Below are 19745 nucleotides of genomic sequence, written 5' to 3'. Positions count from 1 at the left end.
GGAGGCTTCAAATGCCTTTAATGTTGGGCTGCTGTTACCTTGTACTTAGGGTAGGGGCTGGCTTGCCAGAAGGGTTTTCTCAAGCATTTCTACTCCCCTATCAGTTTTTGGCTATTTCTATAAGCCTGCTTCACAGAGTTGTGTGGGGGAGGTGTGGGGGGAGTCTCTCTCATGTTTTTGCTTCATTCCCAGAAGTATACTGCTGTTGCCTGTTATTGCTAGGCTCATAGTGGGAGCAGAGGAATTTTTTTCTGTTTTCCTTATCCTGCCACAGTTTAAGGCATGCTCTATATCCTTGGGCCTCAGGAATAGCATGTTCTTGGAGTTCCTTTCCCTTCTCCTTGTGGCAGCCAAAGTCTTGTGTGAGTTTCCTGCCCCTGTTCCAATAGTATCAATCTCTGCTTGGTATAGGTATAGGATTCTGGACCTAAAGTGGTTTCTTTCTTTCTTTCTTTCTTTTTTTTTTTTTTTTTAAAGATTTTATTTATTTATTTGACAGACGGAGATCACAAGTAGGCATGTTGGGTCCCCCCCAAAATTGGGTACCCCAATAATGGGTCCTTGATTAAAGGAGCGAGACTGATACAAAGCGAAAGTCAAGCAAAGCTTTATTTCGCGCCAAGCATCAGGAATCAAACTGACCATCTAACAGACCGGCCTGGGGCCACCCCTACAGAGAGGGTAACCCCTCCCTGCTTTCCAGACTAACTTTTATAGAGCAAAGGCCATGTGGTTGGGCCTGGCCACACACAGGTGGCCAATGAGATTGTAACACACACAAGAAACTCCACAGTGATGCTAGGTGACCAATTGAATTACAATTTACCCTAGTAGACATTTGAACCAGCCTATCACCTAGTTCAGAATTGGTGCCAAAAGGCTCCCAGAGGGTGGGGGCCCATATTTCTTGGTAGCTAGGAGACAGTATGGGCCCCCCACTGATTGAATACCTCCTCCTGGCCTGACCCACCCTCGTACTTGGACTTTGTTACCTGGGACTGGTTTCCCGGACTTGCTTTTAAGTAAGTTCCCCTGGCAGGGTGGGGGGGGGGGTGGGCAAAATCAATTTAAGTTTTACAACAGAATGGCAGTTCTGCCAGGGTGGGGCTGCTCTGGCTGAATAGGCCCTTACAGGCAGAGAAGCAGGCAGAGAGAGAGGAGGAAGTAGGCTCCCTGTAATGTGGAGCTGGATCCCAGCCAAAGGCAGAGGCTTTAACCCACTGAGCCACGTAGGCGCCCCCTAAAGTGGTTACTTGTCTCTTCCTGTGGGACAGAGGATTTTTACTTCCATCCTTATCCTAGTAGCACTGGATCCTTGCCTTGGTCCTAGGTGTACCCCTCTTACTTCTCCATAAGCAGACAGGTTTTGCCTGTACTTTTCTTCCAGAAGCAGCGTATCTTTGCTCATTGTCTTGTGGGGGCTGTGTGTGTGTGGGGGGAGAATTTACTTCCCTCTTCCCAGCAGCTTTAGGCTTTTGCTTTGTAGTAGGAAAGAATCCAGGGAAATGGATGGTTTCCCTGGGTTTTTACCTGAAGCTCTTGGTCTCTTCCTGAGCATCCTTGTCACATCCTTTCAGTGGTCTTCTGCTTTATGCCCAGTCTTTTCTGAGGAAAACACTGTTTCCAAGACTATTAAATGCCACTTTAACCCTTCCTCTATCAAATATTCCCAGTTGGGGCACCTGGCTGGCTCAGTTGGTAGAGTGTGTGGCTCTTGATCTCAAGGTTGTCAGTTGGAGCCCCACGTTGGGTGTAGAGATTTTTACATAAATCTAAAAAAATAATCTTTTTAAATCTTTTTTTTTTTTTTAAAGATTTTAATTATTTATTTGTCAGAGAGAAAGCGAGCGAGATCGAGCACAGGCAGACAGAGTGGAAGGCAGAGTCAGAGGGAGAAGCAGGCTCCCTGCGGAGCAAGGAGCCCGATGTGGGACTCGATCCCAGGACGCTGGGATCATAACCTGAGCCGAAGGCAGCTGCTTAACCAACTGAGCCACCCAGGCGTCCCTAAAAAAATAATCTTGAAGTAAAATATGTCCAATCCACCTCCTTATACTGGTCAATATGGTCCAGTCTCTCTTTTGTCCCATCACTTGACACACATGTACTTTTCACTTATCATATAGTTTGCAACTGTGTAGTTGTGTGTGAAATGACTAAGTGGTTGACTAGTCATTGGTTGAGTCTGTGAAACTACTTTGGAGAGATTTTGTGAAAAGCCTTTAATGCCAGCTTAAAAATTGGGATTTTATCATGAATGGGGAGTCATTGAGGGTAGTTGAGGAGAGCATGAAATGCTGGGAACTTTATTCTGGCATATGCTGTATATGACAGATTACAGATAAGATTGGACTGGAAGCTGGAGAACATTGAAGTTTTTATAAGGATCTATGTTGTTTTGATAAAGGTCTCAGGATAGTGACAAAAACAATGAAATGAAGAGACTGATGTGGTAAAACAAAGGAATTTTAGATTCTGGTGGCCAGATTTGGAGGGCCAGTGAAAAGAGAGGAAATCAGTTTTTTTTTTTTTTAAGATATTATTTATTCATTTGACAGAGAGAGCGAGGACAAGTAGGGGAAGCAGCAGGCAGAGAGAGAGGGGGAAGCAGGCTCCCCATGACATGGGACTAAATTGCAGGACCCTGAGATCCCTGAGATCATGACCTGAGCTGAAGGCAGCTGCTTAATGACTGAGCCACCCAGGTGCCACGAGAGGAAGTCAGTTTTGAGAAGTACTATCTTACATATTAGTTTCCTAAGGCAGTTGTAATAAAGTACCACAAACTGGGTATTTTCTTCAGTTCCGGGGGTGGGAAGTATAAAATCAAGAAGTCAGCAGTGCCATTCCCTCTATGAAGGCTCTAGGGGAGGCTCCTCCTTGCCTCTTTCCTAGTTACTGGTGGCTGCTGGCAATCATTTTAGTTGGTCTGTGGTCTTTTTTTTTTTTTTTTCTTTAAGATTTTATTTATTTATTTGACAGAGAGAGAGAGAGAGCGCGGCAGGCTTCCCACTGAGCAGGGAGCCCCGTGCAGGGCTTGATCCCAGACTGGGATCGTGACCCGAGCTGAAGGCAGACGCTTAATGACTGAGCCACCCAGGGTCCCCTTTATTCTTGTTCTTTAAAGATAATTTGCTGAGTACAAAATTCTAGGTTGGTATTTATTTTCTCTTAACGCTTTAAACATATGCTTCTTGTTTTTGGTTTCTGTTGTTTATGAGAGGTCTGCTGTTATTCTGATTTTCATCCTTTCTCCATGGCTGCTTATAAAATCTTTAAGGTTCTTTTTAAAATTTTTATTTTATTTTCTTAAAGATTTTATTAGCGTGAGCGAGAGAGAGAGCATGAGCAGGGGGAGGGGCAGAGGAAGAAGCAGGCTCCGCACTGAGCAGGGAGCCCAACACGGAGCTCAAGCCCAGGACCGGGATCATGACCAAAGCCAAAGGCAGACCCTTAACTGACTGAGCCATTCAGGTGCCCCAGTCTTAGTATTCTGCACTAAGTATTCTACTAGAGGTGTCTAGGTATAGATGTCTTTTTATTTAATCTGTTGGTATATATTGTGCTTCTTGGATCTCTGTGTTCATTTTTCATCAGTCTTGAAAATTCACAGCAATGATCTCTTGATTGCTTTTTCTTTATTTGTTCCATTCTGCTTCTGGGCTCAAATTAGACATATATTAGACCTTATGTCTTTTTATTTTTATTTTTTAGAGGGAGAGAGGGGGAGAGACAAATGGAGAGGAAGAGAAAAATCTTTTTTTTTTTTTTAAGATTTATTTATTCTAGAGAGAGAGTACAGGAGCAGGGAGAGCGGCAGAGGGTGAAAGAGAGGGGAAGCAGACTCCCCACTGAGTGGGGAACCAGATAAAGGGCTGGGTCTCAGGACGCCTAGATCATGACTTGAGCTGAAACCAAGAGTCAGATGCTTAACCGACTGAACCACTCAGGGGTGTCAGTTTCAGTAGCGCTTAAATACTCAAGAATGTACACTAGTTTGAAATAATGGTCTTTTGGACAATATACATAGCAGTCAATATATAACAATAATTTCTGTATAAATATAAGATAGTTTTGTTTTCAAAAACATCCTCACACCATGTTATCTTATTAAAGGTTAAAAGTGAAAATGAATTTTAACGATTGTAGCTTTGATATGAAACCCTTGACAAGAGTTCCTCATCCTGTGGAGGCTCAGCAAGAAGAAAAAGCAGTTATTTCCAAGTGAGTCTGTTTTTCCATAGCTTTGCTTTTTTCATTAAAGATGCTTGGCTGTGTTTCCATCCCCTGCCATCCTTTTAAGTTGCTGGAGTGGTGCTGAGGCATACACCACGCTCCTGTGGCATGACATTGGGCCCCTCCTGCCTCTGTGTTGGGATGAGGTGGTGACAGAGGCTTTAACCTACGGAGCCACCCAGGCGCTCCTCAACTCTGTTTTTTTTTTTTTTAATCTTAATTTTTTTTTCAGTTGCTCTTTTATTTTTATTTTTTTTAATAAACATATATTTTTATCCCCAGGGGTACAGGTCTGTGAATCACCAGGTTTACACACTTCACAGCACTCACCAAAGCACATACCCTCCCCAATGTCCATAATACCAGCCCCTTCTCCCAACACCCCTCCCCCCAGCAACCCTCAGTTTGTTTTGTGAGATTAAGAGTCACTTATGGTTTGTGTCCCTCCCAATTCCATCTTGTTTCATTGATTCTTCTTCTACCCACTTAAGCCCCCATGTTGCATCACCACTTCCTCATATCAAGGAGATCATATGACTCAACTCTGGTTTTAAAGAACAAATTGCTAACACATTCAGAAATAACAGACAGGGACAGAAGACAGACTGTTAACAACTCAAAGTTTAGGAGATTTTTAAAAATTGGAATTGGAGCAGAAAAATGGAATTTTTGACTAGTTTTGGTGGATAGCAGGTACACCGAGAATGAAGCAATATTGCGAGGAGAGTGGTAGTAAGTACTACTTGTGACACAGGGATCCTCTCAATTGCCTAGTTATGGAATTCAAGGAAGAGATTTCTCTGTATAGTTACATCATCTGTTTAACTAGCTGATTAAAACTAATGAGATCCCGCAGCTGTTGGTGCAGGGAATGTAAAGTGGTGCAGCAACTATGGAAAAGGGTTGGGCAGTTTTTCAAAATGTGAAACATTAAATGGCCATGTGACCCAGCGATTCAACTCCTACCCAGGAAAAGTGGAAACATACGTCCACATAAGTGATCATGACCTGACTGTGAGTGATCATGGCGGTATTAGTCACAATCGCCAAAAAGTGGAAACAACCTAGATATTCATCAGCTGGTGAGTGGGTAAAAAAAAATGTGCCATATCTCTACCTGGAGTATTATTTGGTGATTAAAAGGAAGAGAAGTAGTGATACATGTTATGAAATGGTTGAAGCTAAAACTATTCTCTGTGAAAGAGGACAGCCACAAAAGACCACATACTGTATAATCCTATGTCCAGGAAGGCAGATCTATAGAGACAGGAAGTAGACTGTTGTTGGGCTAGGCCTAGGGTTGGGGATGGACAGTGATTGTAAATGAGCTTGAGGTTTTTAGACTTTCTAAAATTAGATCATGGTGTTGGTTGGACAGCTCTAAATACACTAGTAATCATTGATTTCTATATTTAAAATGGGTGAATTGTGTGGTGTGTAAATTACACCTCAGTAAAGCTGTTGATCGTAATAGAAAATATTAAAAATTATTTTAAAAACCAAGCAAAGCAGAAGAAAAATGAGCTTATATGATGTACAATTCTCTGTTCCTAAAAAGCCCCAAAGTAAGTTGCAGTACACTTTCCTTTTTCTGAGTAGGCTCAGAATTTGATGGATAAATGGAGTGTGGCCAAAGCCAGAGGGCTTTTTAGAGATGATTGATGCTGCCATGGACAGCAGAAAAAATGATTAATGACTAATTGTAGAAACAGATGACTGTTGAGATGGAGGTGGATGCTGTGGGCTTCTCAGTGTCCTAGAGGGGTGGTTTAATAATTGGCTGCTTTTTTTTTTTTTTTAAAGATTTTATTTATTTATTTGACAGAGAGATCACAGTAGGAGAGAGGAAGGGAAGAGATCACAGAGAGAGAGGAAGGGAAGCAGGCCCCCTGCTGAGCAGAGAGCCCGATGTGGGGCTTGATCCCAGGACCCTGGGATCATGACCTGAGCTGAAGGCAGAGGCTCAACCCACTGAGCCACCCAGGCGCCCCCCCAATTTTTTTTTAATGCTACAGGTGAGTTGTTACTTAAGAGAATACTTCTCTTTCTGGTTCCTTCCTACAGAAATAAAGGATCATCCTTTCTGGAAAAAGAATCTCCATCTTTTCATGAGAGAAGAAATCCAAGTCTCAAAGAGGCCAACTCTGTAGGCCACTTCCTTGACCCTCAGCAGGAAGGGGACCAGGACACCGTGAGGGCTGGGAGAGTCCTTTTTGCCATGCACAAGGTAGACATTGCTGATACCAAAATCTGGGCAGCTGGGAGCTTCTCTGTAGGACAGGCTTTCAGGAAGAGAGAAGGCAGTGGACTGCACCCTCTTTACCCCAAACAAGGCGAGGGAGAGAGTAGAAGAAACAGAAGCAGCTTCCTTTATTCAGAGGGACTGGAGAGAGTTGCCCTGGGAGTTATTACACAGTGGACATGCCCTTTGGTGGGTGGACTTCCAGGTTTTCCTACCTCCCTTTTAGGAATGTTAACTGTTCTCCTGTCTCTCTGCCGTCTCTGTCATCCCTACCATTTACCACTTAGCACACCCAAGCCAGACCCCAAATTTTGTTCCCCTTAATTCAACCAAGACAGGCAGAAAATTTTCAAAAGCACCATGTATTAAATGCAGTGTAGTAAAATTTAGGAAGTAAAGCCCCCCAAATTAAAAAATGTAAAATGTATGGAAATACAGGTGTTCACAGAGCACAGTTTTCTCATCCTACGATAACTACAGTTAAACTTGGTGGCCATGTGACTGGTCTCACTTAATTTACTGCTTCCAGGTCTACGTGCCACTTTTCCCCTTCATTTCTCTTCTCTACACCCTTGTGTGTCCCAGTGCCCTGGGGTAGATCCTCTTTCAGGAGTGGATTTGGAGGAAAAGTCACAGCACACCCTTCCCATCTTCCAGTTAGAGATCAATATGGGAATGGTGCGTTAGTCCAGATACACACTCTTCCTGCCTTCTTTTTGGTCTCTCCATTTCCCTATTCCAAAGTGTCAGAAAACTAATTTTTTTAAAAAAAAGATTTTATTTATTTGACAGAGATCACAAGTAGGCAGAGAGAGAGAGAGAGAGAGAGAGAGAAGGAAGCAGGCTCCCTGTAGAGGAGAGAGCCTGATGTGGGGCTCGATCCCAGGACCCTGGGATCATGACCTGAGCCAAAGGCAGAGGCTTTAACCCACTGAGCCACCCAGGTGCCCCAGGAAACTCATTTTTTTTCTTACTCATGGGAGTTTTATTAAAACCTTATTTTGTAGTTTAACTCCTTTTACTGTAATGTTTTAGTATCCTCCTATGTGCTTGCTTGCTTTCTTCCTCAAAAAATTGTTTTAAGATTTTGGGCTCCTGGGTGGCTCAGTCAGTTACGTGTCTGCCTTCTGCTCAGGTCATGATCGCAGGGTCCTGGAATCAAACCCCATCAGGCTCCCTGCTCGGTGGGGAGAGCCTGCTTCTCCCTCTCTCTCTCCTCTTCCCCAACACTCCTGCATGCTCTCTCTTGCTATCTCTCTCTCTCAAGTAAAATCTTTAAAAATATTTGTTTTAAAGATTTTACTTATTTATTTGAGAACGTGAGGGAGAGCATGAGCAGGAGGATGGGGAGAGGGAGAAGCAGACTCCCCTGCTGAGCAGGGACCCCCCCACACGTGGGGCTGGATCCCAGGACCTTGGAATCATGACCTGAGCCAAAGGCAGACTCAACGGACTGAGCCACCCAGGTTCCCCTCTTCCTCAAAATTTTAACAAGCACCTACTCTGACCCAGGGGTTATTTGAGAGGCATAATGGTAAACATAAGAGGTAAATCTCTGATTTTGAGGAGCTTACATTTTGAAGGAGGAGGGACAGACAATAAATATGATAGATGTGAGGTAGTAATAAGTACAAGGAGGAAAATAAAACAGGGGAGGTAGGGTAGGGAAGTACATCAACAGAACAGGTTTGAAATGAACAGCAGGGAAGAAACCCAAGTTGCTTTATACTTTTTACTGTGCTTATACTGTACAAATCCATGTTACAGTGGTTGTGAGTATCTTGACTTTAACCAGCCCCCAAAAGGATTATTCTTTTTACTTTGTATCTGTGTCCCTCTGATTGCCAAAACCTCCTTTGCCTCCAGATTTCCCCTCATACAGGAAAACAGATTATAATCCAACCAGGATCCCTCAGGACAAAAATCTAGGAGTCATGTTTGATTTCTTGCTTTTTCCTCACTTCCCTGTCTAGCAGGTGTCGGCTCTGTTGACTTAGTAACTTTTCGGTTTCTCACTATTCTCCCCGGTTCAGGCCGTCGTGTTCCTACCTGGTCTTCCTCCTTCTGCAGTTGCCCCTGTATCATCCGTTCCCCATGCAGAAGCTGTGTTCTTTAAAAAATGTTAGATCCGGGGGCGCCTGGGTGGCTCAGTGGGTTAAGCCGCTGCCTTCGGCTCAGGTCATGATCTCAGGGTCCTGGGATCGAGTCCCGCATCGGGCTTTCTGCTCAGCGGGGAGCCTGCTTCCCTATCTCTCTCTCTCTCTCTCTGGCTGCCTCTCCGTCTACTTGTGATTTCTCTCTGTCAAATTAATAAATAAAATCTTTAAAAAAAAATAAAAAATGTTAGATCCGATTTCTCCCCTACTCAAAACCTGTGAATGGCTTCCTTTCACACTTTGGAACTTATCCTAATTCCCTACTGTGGTCTCTAAGTCCCCGGACCATGGGGCCCTGCCTCCGCTCCAACCTCAGCTCCTGTCTTCCCTCCACATTTGCTGTGCCGGCCTCACCAGCCTTTTTTTGTCTTCTTCTTCTTCTTCTTCTTCTTTTTTTTTTTTTTTTAAAGATTTTATTATTTATTGAACAGACAGAAATCACAAGTAGGCAGAGAGGCAGGCAGAGAGAGAGGGGGAGGCAGGCTCCCCACCAAGCAGAGAGCCCGATGTGGGGCTCGATCCCAGGACCCCGGGATCATGACCTGAGCCAAAGGCAGAGACTTTAACCCACTGAGCCACCCAGGCGCCCCCTTTTTTTGTTTTCTGAACTTACCAACTTGGCTCCCATCTCAGACTTTTGCTTCTGTCCTTCCTTCTACCAGGAACATTCGTTCTCGAGATTTCTCCGTGTCTCACTTCCTCAGTTCACCCAGACCTGGGTGACCTCAGCACAAATATCTCCTCAGAGAAGCCTTCTCTGACTTTTCTAGTTACAACAGTCCCCCCGCCACATGCATTCCCCTATCCTCCTTACCCCCTTTTACTTGTAAAGAGGGGGGATTCTGGACCCAAATAGAGGGAGAGTACATGGGTGTCGCTTGGGGAATTTTGTGAAGGAGCATTGTTTATTTCTGTTCACTTCATTACTCAAGTGAGAAGGTCATCTGTCGATTGACAGTGAAGGGAGAAGACCAAGATTCAGAGGTTTGAAAAAAGGGAAGAAAGGGAGGTAGTATGTTCTAAATCACCATAATCCTAGTGTAAATGGGTACTCCAGACATCCTGACAGTCTGAAAGCAGGACCATGGCGGGGGTCTCTTAACTCCTGTCACACATCAGTGATCTACCCCTCCACTCCATAATAGGGTTGGCTTGTCCCCAAATCTCTGCGTGTTTTGAATCCAGAGAGAGTGAGGAGAGGCTGAGGTGGGTTTCGGTGGGTCTTTGCCTGAGAGAGGAGTCCCTCAGCTCTGGAAGGACAAGGCTTCCCGGGGGGCTCAGCTCTGCCGGGCTGAGGAACTCTTTCTGCTCTGGTAGGCTCCCCATTCCTGTATCACACGTGACTCTTCTTTTTTGTCACCTTTAAAAGGTTTTAGCGACCAAGGAGTGTACACCCTGATCCTTGATCGGTGAGGGGCACGAAAGAAGGCTGCTCCGGAGGGAGTCATCCGCCGGCGGGACTCACTCATGGTGAGGACCCAGGAAGGCGCTCAGCCACTTCCCTTCTGAGTTCAGCATCTGTCTGGTAGTTAAGGAATCACAATACCATGTATTGATGGTTATTGCCAATGTATTTTCTGTAGATGTTAAATATTGCCTGAAAGATCCAATAAAAATAAGGATAGCTACCTTACTGAGTGCCTGTCTCACTTCACTTGATCTTTCCTGAATCAAGGTAGGTTCTGTCAGGCACCCTTAAAACCACTGCCTCACATTCTCGCCTGTTTTCCTCCCCTCCCCTCCCCTCCCCTCCCCTCCCCTCTTCTCCCTTCCTCTCCTCCTCTCTCTCTCTCCTTTCTTCCTTCCTCTCTTCCTTTCCCTCCCTCTCTTTCTTTCTTTTTATCTTTCTTTCTTCTTTCTTTCTCTCTCTTTCCCCCTTTCTTTCATTTTATTTATTTGTTTATTAGCAGGAGCAGGGGACAGACAGAGAAGCAGGCTCCCACTGGAGCAGGGGGCCCCGGGACCCAGGGACCATGACCTGAGCTGAAGGCAGACCCGTAACCGACTGAGTCACTCAGGCGCCCTTCCCCAGCTTTTCCTAACGGACTTCAGAAAATTTAAGAATTCATTTTGAGGATGATGACCCACTTGCTGATTCTGACTCTGTGTGTCACCCTTTGGCTCATGTTGAGTGTGATCCCTAGTCAGGGGAAGATGGCAGGATTTTCCTTAGGCAAAGGGGACACTAAAAGTCATCCCTCTCCTAGTCGTAGCTCTAGTTCATATAGGAAAACTGTATATTCTCTGTAGTATGAATTTATAGGACGTCAACTAATTTGAAATAAAATATACGGTAGCGTTGGATTGGGCCGTTGAAGGCCCCATGTGCGCGCGCCCTCTTCCTCCCTGACCTCCCCCACACTTGAGTGGCCCTTGCTGGGACAGGGGCTTCCAGGGAAGTGGGCTCCGGTTTCAGCCCAGTGCTTTAGTCTGGTTTGAAAAGGACGTTCCCTTTTCCCTCCCTTAATCCTCTCCGTCGCTGGTCACCTGCTGGAGGTGGGTTGGTGGGTTAGCCGGCCAGGCACTCCACCGAGGGGGAAAAAGCCTGTGGGGAGGCTCTAGGTCCTGGAGGTGGTGGTCCGGGAGCGGGGGTGAGGGTGGGGGTCCTCCACGGTGACGGGTGGGTGTTGGCCCAGGCCTGCCAGCCAGGAGGACCCGGCAGCCACATGTGGGGGAGGCATAATCACCCCTTTGGAAACAGGCTCTAGGGCGCCATGGATTTCTGTTTTGTTTTACTCAGAACTCAAACTGCTTTCTGTCTTGCGAAGTCTCTTCGATTACTCTCTCTTCGCTCAGGGATCCTATTATCCATGGCTTCCAAGAAAGTGCCTACCTATGGTGGACATTACAGGACGGAAAAATTGAAAGAATGGCCGGAGACAGTCAGTTGCTCTCATGGAGGTATAGGAATGTGGTGTTCTGGGATGTAAGTCATTTGGGTGATGGGACATAAATCCCTTGAGAACTATTTTGTCTGTAGTCATGGCTCTAGTCTCCAGAACTAGAACAGCTCCTGGAAGAGAAGAATTTCTGTGAGTGGGAATGAATGATCCAGGATCAAATGTGGCCAAGAGTGTGGTTCAGTTGGCTGGCCAGCTGTGGCTGCATGCCCCAGGGAATTCTGATACTTAAGGGTATGGTAAAGCAATGATTGTTTTTTTTTTAAAAAAAATTTATTTATTTATTTATTTATTTGAGAGACAAAGATCACAAGTAGGCAGAGAGGCAGGCAGAGAGAGAGAGAGAGAGGGAAGCAGGCTCCCCACTGAGCAGAGAGCCTGATGTGGGGCTCGATCCCAGGACCCTGAGATCATGACCTGAGCTGAAGGCAGAGGCTTAACCTACTGAGCAACTCAGGAGCCCTAAAGCAATGATTTCCTCATCAAGTTTCATTATTTTATACAACCCTATAATTTGTCTCACTGTAAAGAAAAGCTTGTGGATGCTTCCTTTCTTTTGCCATGGTAGCAGTTAAGAGCGGTGAGACCTTTAGCATTGGTGTGTGTGCACACAGAAAACTGTGGGTCTCACAAATGCTGCCAGAAATCATTAACCTTCCTTGTGTTTTCTGGCAAAATGACGAAGTAATTATTGAAAGCAACAACTGTTTATTTCCTTTAAAAGGGTGGTTCAAAATTTGGACACGTGATCAATAGTATTTATAACATTTATTACTAATATTAATAGGATGGCTAAAAAATGTGGTTTTCCAAGACATTTGTCAAAATAGATGTTTCTACTTCAAATAGATTGATTTAAGTTTATAACATCAGGGGAAAATATTTAATTATTTTACATGATTTTTCAATTGCCGTCTTTTTTTTTTTTTTTTTTTTTTTTAAGATTTTATTTATTTAACAGGCAGCTAGAGAGGGAACACAAGCAGGGAGAGTCGGGGAGAGAGAGGCAGACTTCCCACAGAGCTGGGAGCCCGAGGCAGGGCTCAATCCCAGGACCCTGGGATCATGACCTGAACCATAGGCAGTTGTTTTACTGACTGAGCCAACCAGGCTCCCCTTAATTGCTGTCTTAGAATAAGAAGGCTTTAAAGCAAGATTCTGCTTATGTTACTTAGAGAGCTTTATTTTGAAGACCCAAATAGCTATCTGAATATTATTTTAGATTTCATTTGTAACTGTTAAATGTATGGATAAAACTACAACTCTTGGGCGCCTGGGTGGCTCAGTGGGTTAAGCCGCTGCCTTTGGCTCAGGTCATGATCTCAGGGTCCTGGGATCAAGGCCCGCATTGGGCTCTCTGCTCAGCAGGGAGCCTGCTTCCCTCTCTCTCTCTGCCTGCCTCTCTCTCTACTTGTGATCTCTCTGTCAAATAAATAAATAAAATCTTAAAAAAAAAAAACCAAAAACCTACAACTCTCCTTTTCGAGGTCTCTCCTATTCACAGATTTGTTATTTGAATTTGGGGGTTAGTTTATTTTGATGCATTCACTGTGGCAGAACCAAAGATCGAATAATATAGTTTTAAGAACCTGGATCTTTTTACACTAATTCTTTTAGGCATAGCATTTCTCTTCCAGATACTGGACTTTTATTGCCTTCCCATTTGTTCCTACTTAGTCCTATAAACATAAAAGCTGGAAAACCAGTTCATAGTGATCCAAATGAAAAACCCTAAGGTGAGGTTTAAGTGCATCAGTTTTACCCAAACTCATAATGGAAGCAGCAAGTCTCTAGATGTAAGATCATCTTGGTCCTAGGCCAGGAGCTGCCACTAACTGGCTCTTTTTTTACTTAAAAAGAGGTTTTGACTTATAAAGAGAACCAGCAGAAGTCAGAAACTTCAAGGGCCCTTTAAAACATACCCAATGAATGCCTGAAAAGAGGATTCATTTTATAGAGGATCCCTTTAATTAGTAAGCTTTCTCAGTACTTCAAAAATATGATTTAATGGTATGACGTGTAAGAGATTTGTTTCAGTTAATCTGGGTAGGGAGGCCGGGGAGAGTGAGCAGGGATATAGATGAAGTAAGATTGACTTCCTGAGTTGATAATTATTGAACCTGGGTGATGGGTTCACAGAGAATCATGTTTGAAAGTTGCCTTAATAAAAAGTTATAAAATAGTCTTTGAGGTAACAGGCAGTAGATACACAGTAAAACTATTGGTAAAATACAGTGGGTTTTGTGATTCTCGTTGGTTTCTTCAGGATTTACATCCGAATACTCAATTCTATAATTTTAGGCATTAGCTAGAGAAGACATTGATGAAGCTGTCCGTGCAATATTATTTAGAGGAAATTACGTTGCCAAGGTGAGAGTTGGCTACAGGCTGTGGATTCTAAGTGTCCAGGTAAACAAGAGTGGTGCGTGGCCAAGAGGATGTTACTGTGTCACAGAGACTCGTTCTGCTGGGAGAAGGAGCCTCCTCTGATTTGTTTATCTGAGATTGCCCAGCTCCTTGCTGGCTCGCTCAGAGGTCAGGATTCCTAGATCTGCCCGTAAGGGATCTGAGAGATTGTTCTAACTGCTTCCCCTCTGTGTTCTGGTATTGAATAGAAATTCTCTCTGACTCCAACGAAATCTCTTTCTCATATGTTCCCACATCACAATGGGGCTACGTAAAACCACCCGAAATGGTATTTAAGGGTAATGACCAAACAGTCCTGAGAGTTACTATGAAATTAATAAATGTAAAGGACTTTCTTTCTTTCTCTTTCTTTTATTTTTTCTTTCTTTCGCCTTTCCTTGCCCTTCCTTCCTTCCTCCCTCCTCCCTTCCTTCCTTTCTTTTTTAAGAGAGTATGAGGGGGAGGGGCAAAGGGAAGGAGGGATACATTTTTTAAAATATTTATTTATTTATTTAAAAAATTAAAAAAAATTTATTTGGGGGGGGAGCGCGCACAAGCTGGGGGAGTGGCAGGCAGAGGCAGAGGAGAAGCAGGCTCCCCACTGAGCGGAGAACCCAATGTCGGGCTCAATCCCAAGACTCAGGGATCACAACCCTAAGGCAGACGCTTGTTATCCAGGTGCCCCAAGATTTGTTTATTTTGGAGAGAGCGAGAGAGAGAGAGAGAGAGTGTGAGTGGGGGCGAAAGGCAGAGGGAGAGAGTCTCAAGCAGACTCCGCATTGAGCGTGGAGCCAGATGCTGGGCTGGATCTCAGGACCCTAAGATCATGACCTGAGCTGAAATCAAGAGTTGAACACTTAACCGACTAAGCCACACAAACACCCCAATAAACTTAAAGAAAGATCTGTTTATTCTAGAGAGAGAGAATCTTGAAGCACACAGAGTCCTTGCAGGAGGGGCTCAGTCTCACAACCCAAGAAATCAGGAACCGAGACCAAACCCAGAGTTAGATGCTTAACCCACTGAGCCCCACGCACACCCCAAAGAAGTTTTAATTTTAATGAGAGCGATTGAAATTTGGTGTTAAAATGGTCCTTTGATGTTTGTAATTTATAAAGGAAGTTCACATATATTCTCACTTGCACATCAAAAGAGGTAGATGGGATTGGTCTCCTTGTGTAGATTCAGAGAGTGGTGCTGGGGCAGGTCTAGTGCCCTTCTTACTCTACCAATTTTGTTGTAGACTTTACTGATGATGAAGCCTGGGGCCATGCCGTGGGTGACGGGAAAGCTCTGACATCCTTAGAAGGAAGCAGGAGTTGGGTGAGTTAGGAATGGTTTGGCTGTGGTGTAACCTGAAGACACACTTCTAGTTTAGAACTTTCCCTGGGTTCCTCCTGCCCTGTGCTCTCATGTTCTCTTCCTGAACTTCACTGTGTTCTTCTGTTATCTCATGCTCGGACCTTGCGACCCGAAAATATTGAGGGCTTAGGAGTGGGAGCAAGTGTTTTTTGCCTTTATTCAAATGATGGTAAGTGGAAAACTTTTTTAAAGATTTTATTTATTTATTTGACAGACAGAGATCACAAGTAGGCAGAGTGAATGGGGGAAGCAGGCTCCCCACAGAGCAGAGAGCCCAATATGGGGCTCGATCCCAGGACCCTGGGATCATGACCTGAGCCAAAGGCAGAGGCTTAACCCATTGAGTCACACAGGCACCTCAATAAGTGGAAAACTTCTTAATAATGTGTTTTCCTTGTATCCTCTGATTAGAGATTAGATACATATTTTTAAGCAAAGAAGAAAAGAGATGTTACATAAAAAATGGGTTGAAAAATGTTGCACAGCCTTTTCAGAGAATTATAGACAAAGTAATTTCATACCGACAGTTGGAAAAAAATGAAAGAGAATTTTGAATATTTTTTACAGAATACCAATAAAAGGGTTTTTTTAAAAATAAAGTATAATTTATGGAGTCAAGCCAACATTTTCACTGGTTATGCAAACAGTCCTAGTGTTATTTTTGTATTTATGATGAATTCATGGAATTATAATACTATTATATTATAATACTACTATATTTTTAAACTTAGGGTTTCAGAAGGAGGAAATAGAAATATTTACTTGGGACTAGATTTATCAGGAATGTTTTTAGGTAAATATAAAGAGAATAGCAGTAGCCTAAACCATAAGGAAATTTATTTTTAACTAAGAAGTTGAGGGTTAGGTGGTCTTATGATGGTTTCTGACAGCAAAACAATGTTAGTCACCCCGGTTTTTTCCTGTAGTTCTTTGCTGCTATCCTTAATATTTTCAGTTTTTTCCTCATCATTCTTACATTTGAAGATTTAATTTAATTAATTAATTTATTTGACAGAGAGAGTCAGAGAGAGAGAGATCACAAGTAGGCAGAAAAGCAGGCAAAGAGAGAGAGAGAGAGAGAGGGAAGCAGGCTCCCCATTGAGCAAAGAGCCTGACGTGGAGCTTAATCCCAGGACCCTGAGATCATGACCTGAGCTGAAGGCAGAGGCTTAACCCACTGAGCCACCCAGGCACCCCTCATTCTTACATTTGTAAGCACACTTGGTTACTCACAGCTTCAGGTGTTAGATCTATGCTCAAGAAGGAAGAAGGGGTAAGGAATGGTGCCAGCATACCCTTTTCTTACAACTGATCCTTTGATCTGGAAGCAGAAGGAGTACCCAGAAGCTCCTAGCAGATTTCCGCTTAGGTCGCATTATCCATAACTGGGTCACATCACAAGAGCTAGCTAGAAGGAGGGCCAGGAAAGAGAATGTGTGGCTTTCCAATCTCTTGAGTAGCAAGAGGGCAAGGGAGAAAGGGACTTCATGGCTGTTGAGTTGGGAGGGACCACTGGTTTCTATACACTGTTCTTCAGTTTGGCTCTACAAAACAATAACATTTTGACTGCTGCTTTTGAAGATTTTTTTCTGTTTTAGCTTTGAGGTCAGGATCCTCCTTTGGAATTTAGGTCTGCCTAGATTTCTAGGCATTTACTATAGATCTAGAGTAGTTTTCCTGGAATGTCAGAGTATTTATTTGCTGAGCAAAATTTCTGGATGTGACCATTAAATACTTCTTCCTAAGCACTCTAAGGGGCAGAGCTCAGTGTCAGAACCAAAGTGCACAGTATTACAATTGTGCCCAGAAAGTTGATTAAGCATCTGCCTTTAGCTCAGATCATGATCTCAGGGTCCTGGGCTTGAGCTCTGAGTTGGGCTCACAGCTTAGTGGGGGAGTCTGTACCTCTGCCCCTCACCTAGCTCATGCTCTGTCTCTCTCTCTCTCAAATAAACAAACAAAATCTTTTTTCTTTTAAGATTTTGTTTATTTGTCAGAGAGAGAAAGAGAGGACACAAATGGGGAGCAGCAGACAGAGGGAGAAGCAGGTTCCTCACTGGGCAAGGAGCCTGATGTGGGACTCGATCCCAGGACTCTAGGATCATGACTTGAGCCAAAGGCAGACGCTTAACGACTGAGCCATCCAGGTTTCCCTCAAATAAATAAATAAAATCTTAAAAGAAAAAAAAAGCATGTGTTGAAATATGAGGTTTTGTTTTGTTTTAAAGATTTTATTCATTTGAGAGAGCAGCATTTATTTATTTGAGAGCATGCAAAAGCACGTAAGGGAGTTGGGAGAGGCTGAGCGAGTAGAAGAAGCAGACCTCCTGCTGAGCAGGGACGCTGGTTCAGGGCTCAATCCCAGGATCCTGAGATCATGACCTGAGCCAAAGGCTGACACTCAACCGACTGAACCACCCAGGCGCCCATTAGTGTGCATGGTTTTTGTTTGTTTGTTTTTTAAAGATGTTATTTATTTATTTGACAGAGATCACAAGTCGGCAGAGAGGCAGGCGAAGAGAGGCGGGGAAGCAGGCTCCTCGCTGAGCAGAGAACCCGATGCAGGACTCGATCCCAGGACCCTGGGATCATGACCTGAGCCGAAGACAGAGGCTTTAACCCACTGAGCCACCCAGGCGCCCAGTGTGCATGGTTTTAAATGACTGTAAAATCAGTATGAGTGGACTGTGGGAGCAGACTTCTAAGAAAACATCTGGACTCTCAGGCTGTATGAAGGGAGGTGGTACTTGGAGTGGGAAGCATCAAAGTCCCCCCTTGCTCTCCTGTCACTCCGGATTCACACTATAGAGGGGACCATCACCAGTTGCGGAACCTTTAGAAGAGGGTGGAGGCTTGATGACACTTCAAGGGAGGCAAAGTGGGAAGGGGTACGGGGTAACTGAGCCCGAGGAAGAGAGGACAGGAGAGGGAATGAGACCTTTAAATATTTAAAAGGCTGGCATGTGGGTGATGGGTAGATGAATTTTGCGTTGCTCCCGCTAGAGAACTAGTATCTGCCCGGGTCAGTGACAAGGCGGATTTCAGCTCAGTCTGAGGACAAACCGGTGGTTAGAAGGACCAAAGTGCTTTCCTGATGGAGCAGGGAGTTCTCAGGCTAAGGCTAGTTGAGGACGTCAGACTAAAGCTTGATGATTACTTCTCTCAGAAGGTGGTCGGCTGTCAGTGCCGTCTAAATTACTTCTCAGGTTCCTTCTTACCCTTTGAATCTATAAGTATATATGAAAGTAGAATAAAGCATTTTGCATTTTTGAATCTTGCAAAACACCGCTGTATGAAGTGATTTGCTCTTAGGTGTATTTTTGTTTTTTTCTAAAGTAAATTGTATTTGGAGACCTTTGTGATCCTAAAGTATGCAGGACTTTTTACATGACAAAAAAGGACCCAAATTATCAAAGGTAAGTAAGATTCATTCATTAATTCTTTCATTCTTAGAAGCTCTGGGGTTGGGGGAGAACCTAGTCATTTTCGAAGTCTTGTAAGTACTCTGTATTCATTTAAAAATCGACAGAAGCATTTCCTCTGAGTTTTAGAACAGGAACCCACAGTAATTTCACCTACTGGGGAATTTACATGTATGTGTTCCTCTACTTCCATTCAGCAAACTGGAAGCCCAGGAGGGAGACATGACAGCAAGTGCAGTGGGGTGTGCAGGTGTCATGGTGCAGGGGGCACTGGCCCAAGAGGCAGAGCTCCTTTCTGTGGAAGGAAGGTGCCGGGAAGTTTGCCCAGAGAACCAGTAGTTGGGCTGGTAATGAATCTTCACGTTTCAAACTCACCAATGTAGAGTTAAAATTTCACAAAATTTTGAGATGTAGTTTCCAGTTTTTACTCCTGTGTAGCCAAAGTAGCCACCTGGTATTAGAAGTCATCAACAATGGGACGCCTGGGTGGCTCAGTGGGTTAAACCGCTGCCTTCAGCTCAGGTCATGATCCCAGTGTCCTGGGATCGAGTCCCGCATCGGGGCTCCTTGCTCAGCAGGGAGTCTGCTTCTCTCTCTGCCTCTGCCTGCCTCTCTGCCTGCTTGTGTGCTGTCTCTCCCTCTCTTCCTCTTTGACAAATAAATAAATAAAATCTTAAAAAAAAAAAAAAAGAATTCATTAACAAAGTATGCGTGGCTCTGAAGAGCGCTCTTACCGCCAGGCCACCCAGAGATGCTGCCTCGTGCTCCTAAAGCGTCCTGGGCTGATCCCGTTCATGACTAGATTGTCACTGTGTATGACCTTCTATTCTAGACTGAGAGATCCTTGAGGACAGGAGCTCACTGGGTTGTGGCACAGGATAGCGTCGGCAAGTATGTATGGGCCGATGCAGGGATGCGACGCATTTCTTGACAGAGTATGTCGCGTCTCTCTGGGCGGCCCTCCCTCCAGTAAGCCACTCACGGCTCAGTGAAATGTCCTGAAGGGAGACAGATGACATGT

General features: G+C 44.3%; 1 protein-coding gene across 6 annotated transcripts in view; it reads left to right on the top strand.

The window, feature by feature from the left end:
- The window catches only part of FAM228B (family with sequence similarity 228 member B), a 52485-nt gene extending 33900 nt beyond the window's left edge, over nt 1–18585 (top strand). For 2 of the 6 annotated variants that reach the window (XM_059132500.1, XM_059132499.1), the window contains exons 8-10: nt 4117–4224; nt 6301–6463; nt 17791–18585. In XM_059132500.1, the coding sequence (XP_058988483.1) occupies nt 4117–4224; nt 6301–6463; nt 17791–17901 (382 nt within the window). In that variant the 3' untranslated portion in view covers nt 17902–18585. Of the gene's footprint in view, nt 1–4116; nt 4225–6300; nt 6464–10003; nt 10268–15183; nt 15264–17790 lie in introns of those variants that run through there. The other 4 variants (XM_059132502.1, XM_059132501.1, XM_059132503.1 and 1 more) reach the window with 4 other exon arrangements.
- Nucleotides 18586–19745: the final 1160 nt, after the last annotated feature.

Source organism: Mustela lutreola, chromosome 9, assembly GCF_030435805.1.
Source record: "Mustela lutreola isolate mMusLut2 chromosome 9, mMusLut2.pri, whole genome shotgun sequence".
In the NCBI taxonomy this organism is placed as follows: domain Eukaryota; kingdom Metazoa; phylum Chordata; class Mammalia; order Carnivora; family Mustelidae; genus Mustela; species Mustela lutreola.
Note: the sequence above shows the minus strand (reverse complement) of the source record. Positions and strands in the feature narration are given on the sequence as shown.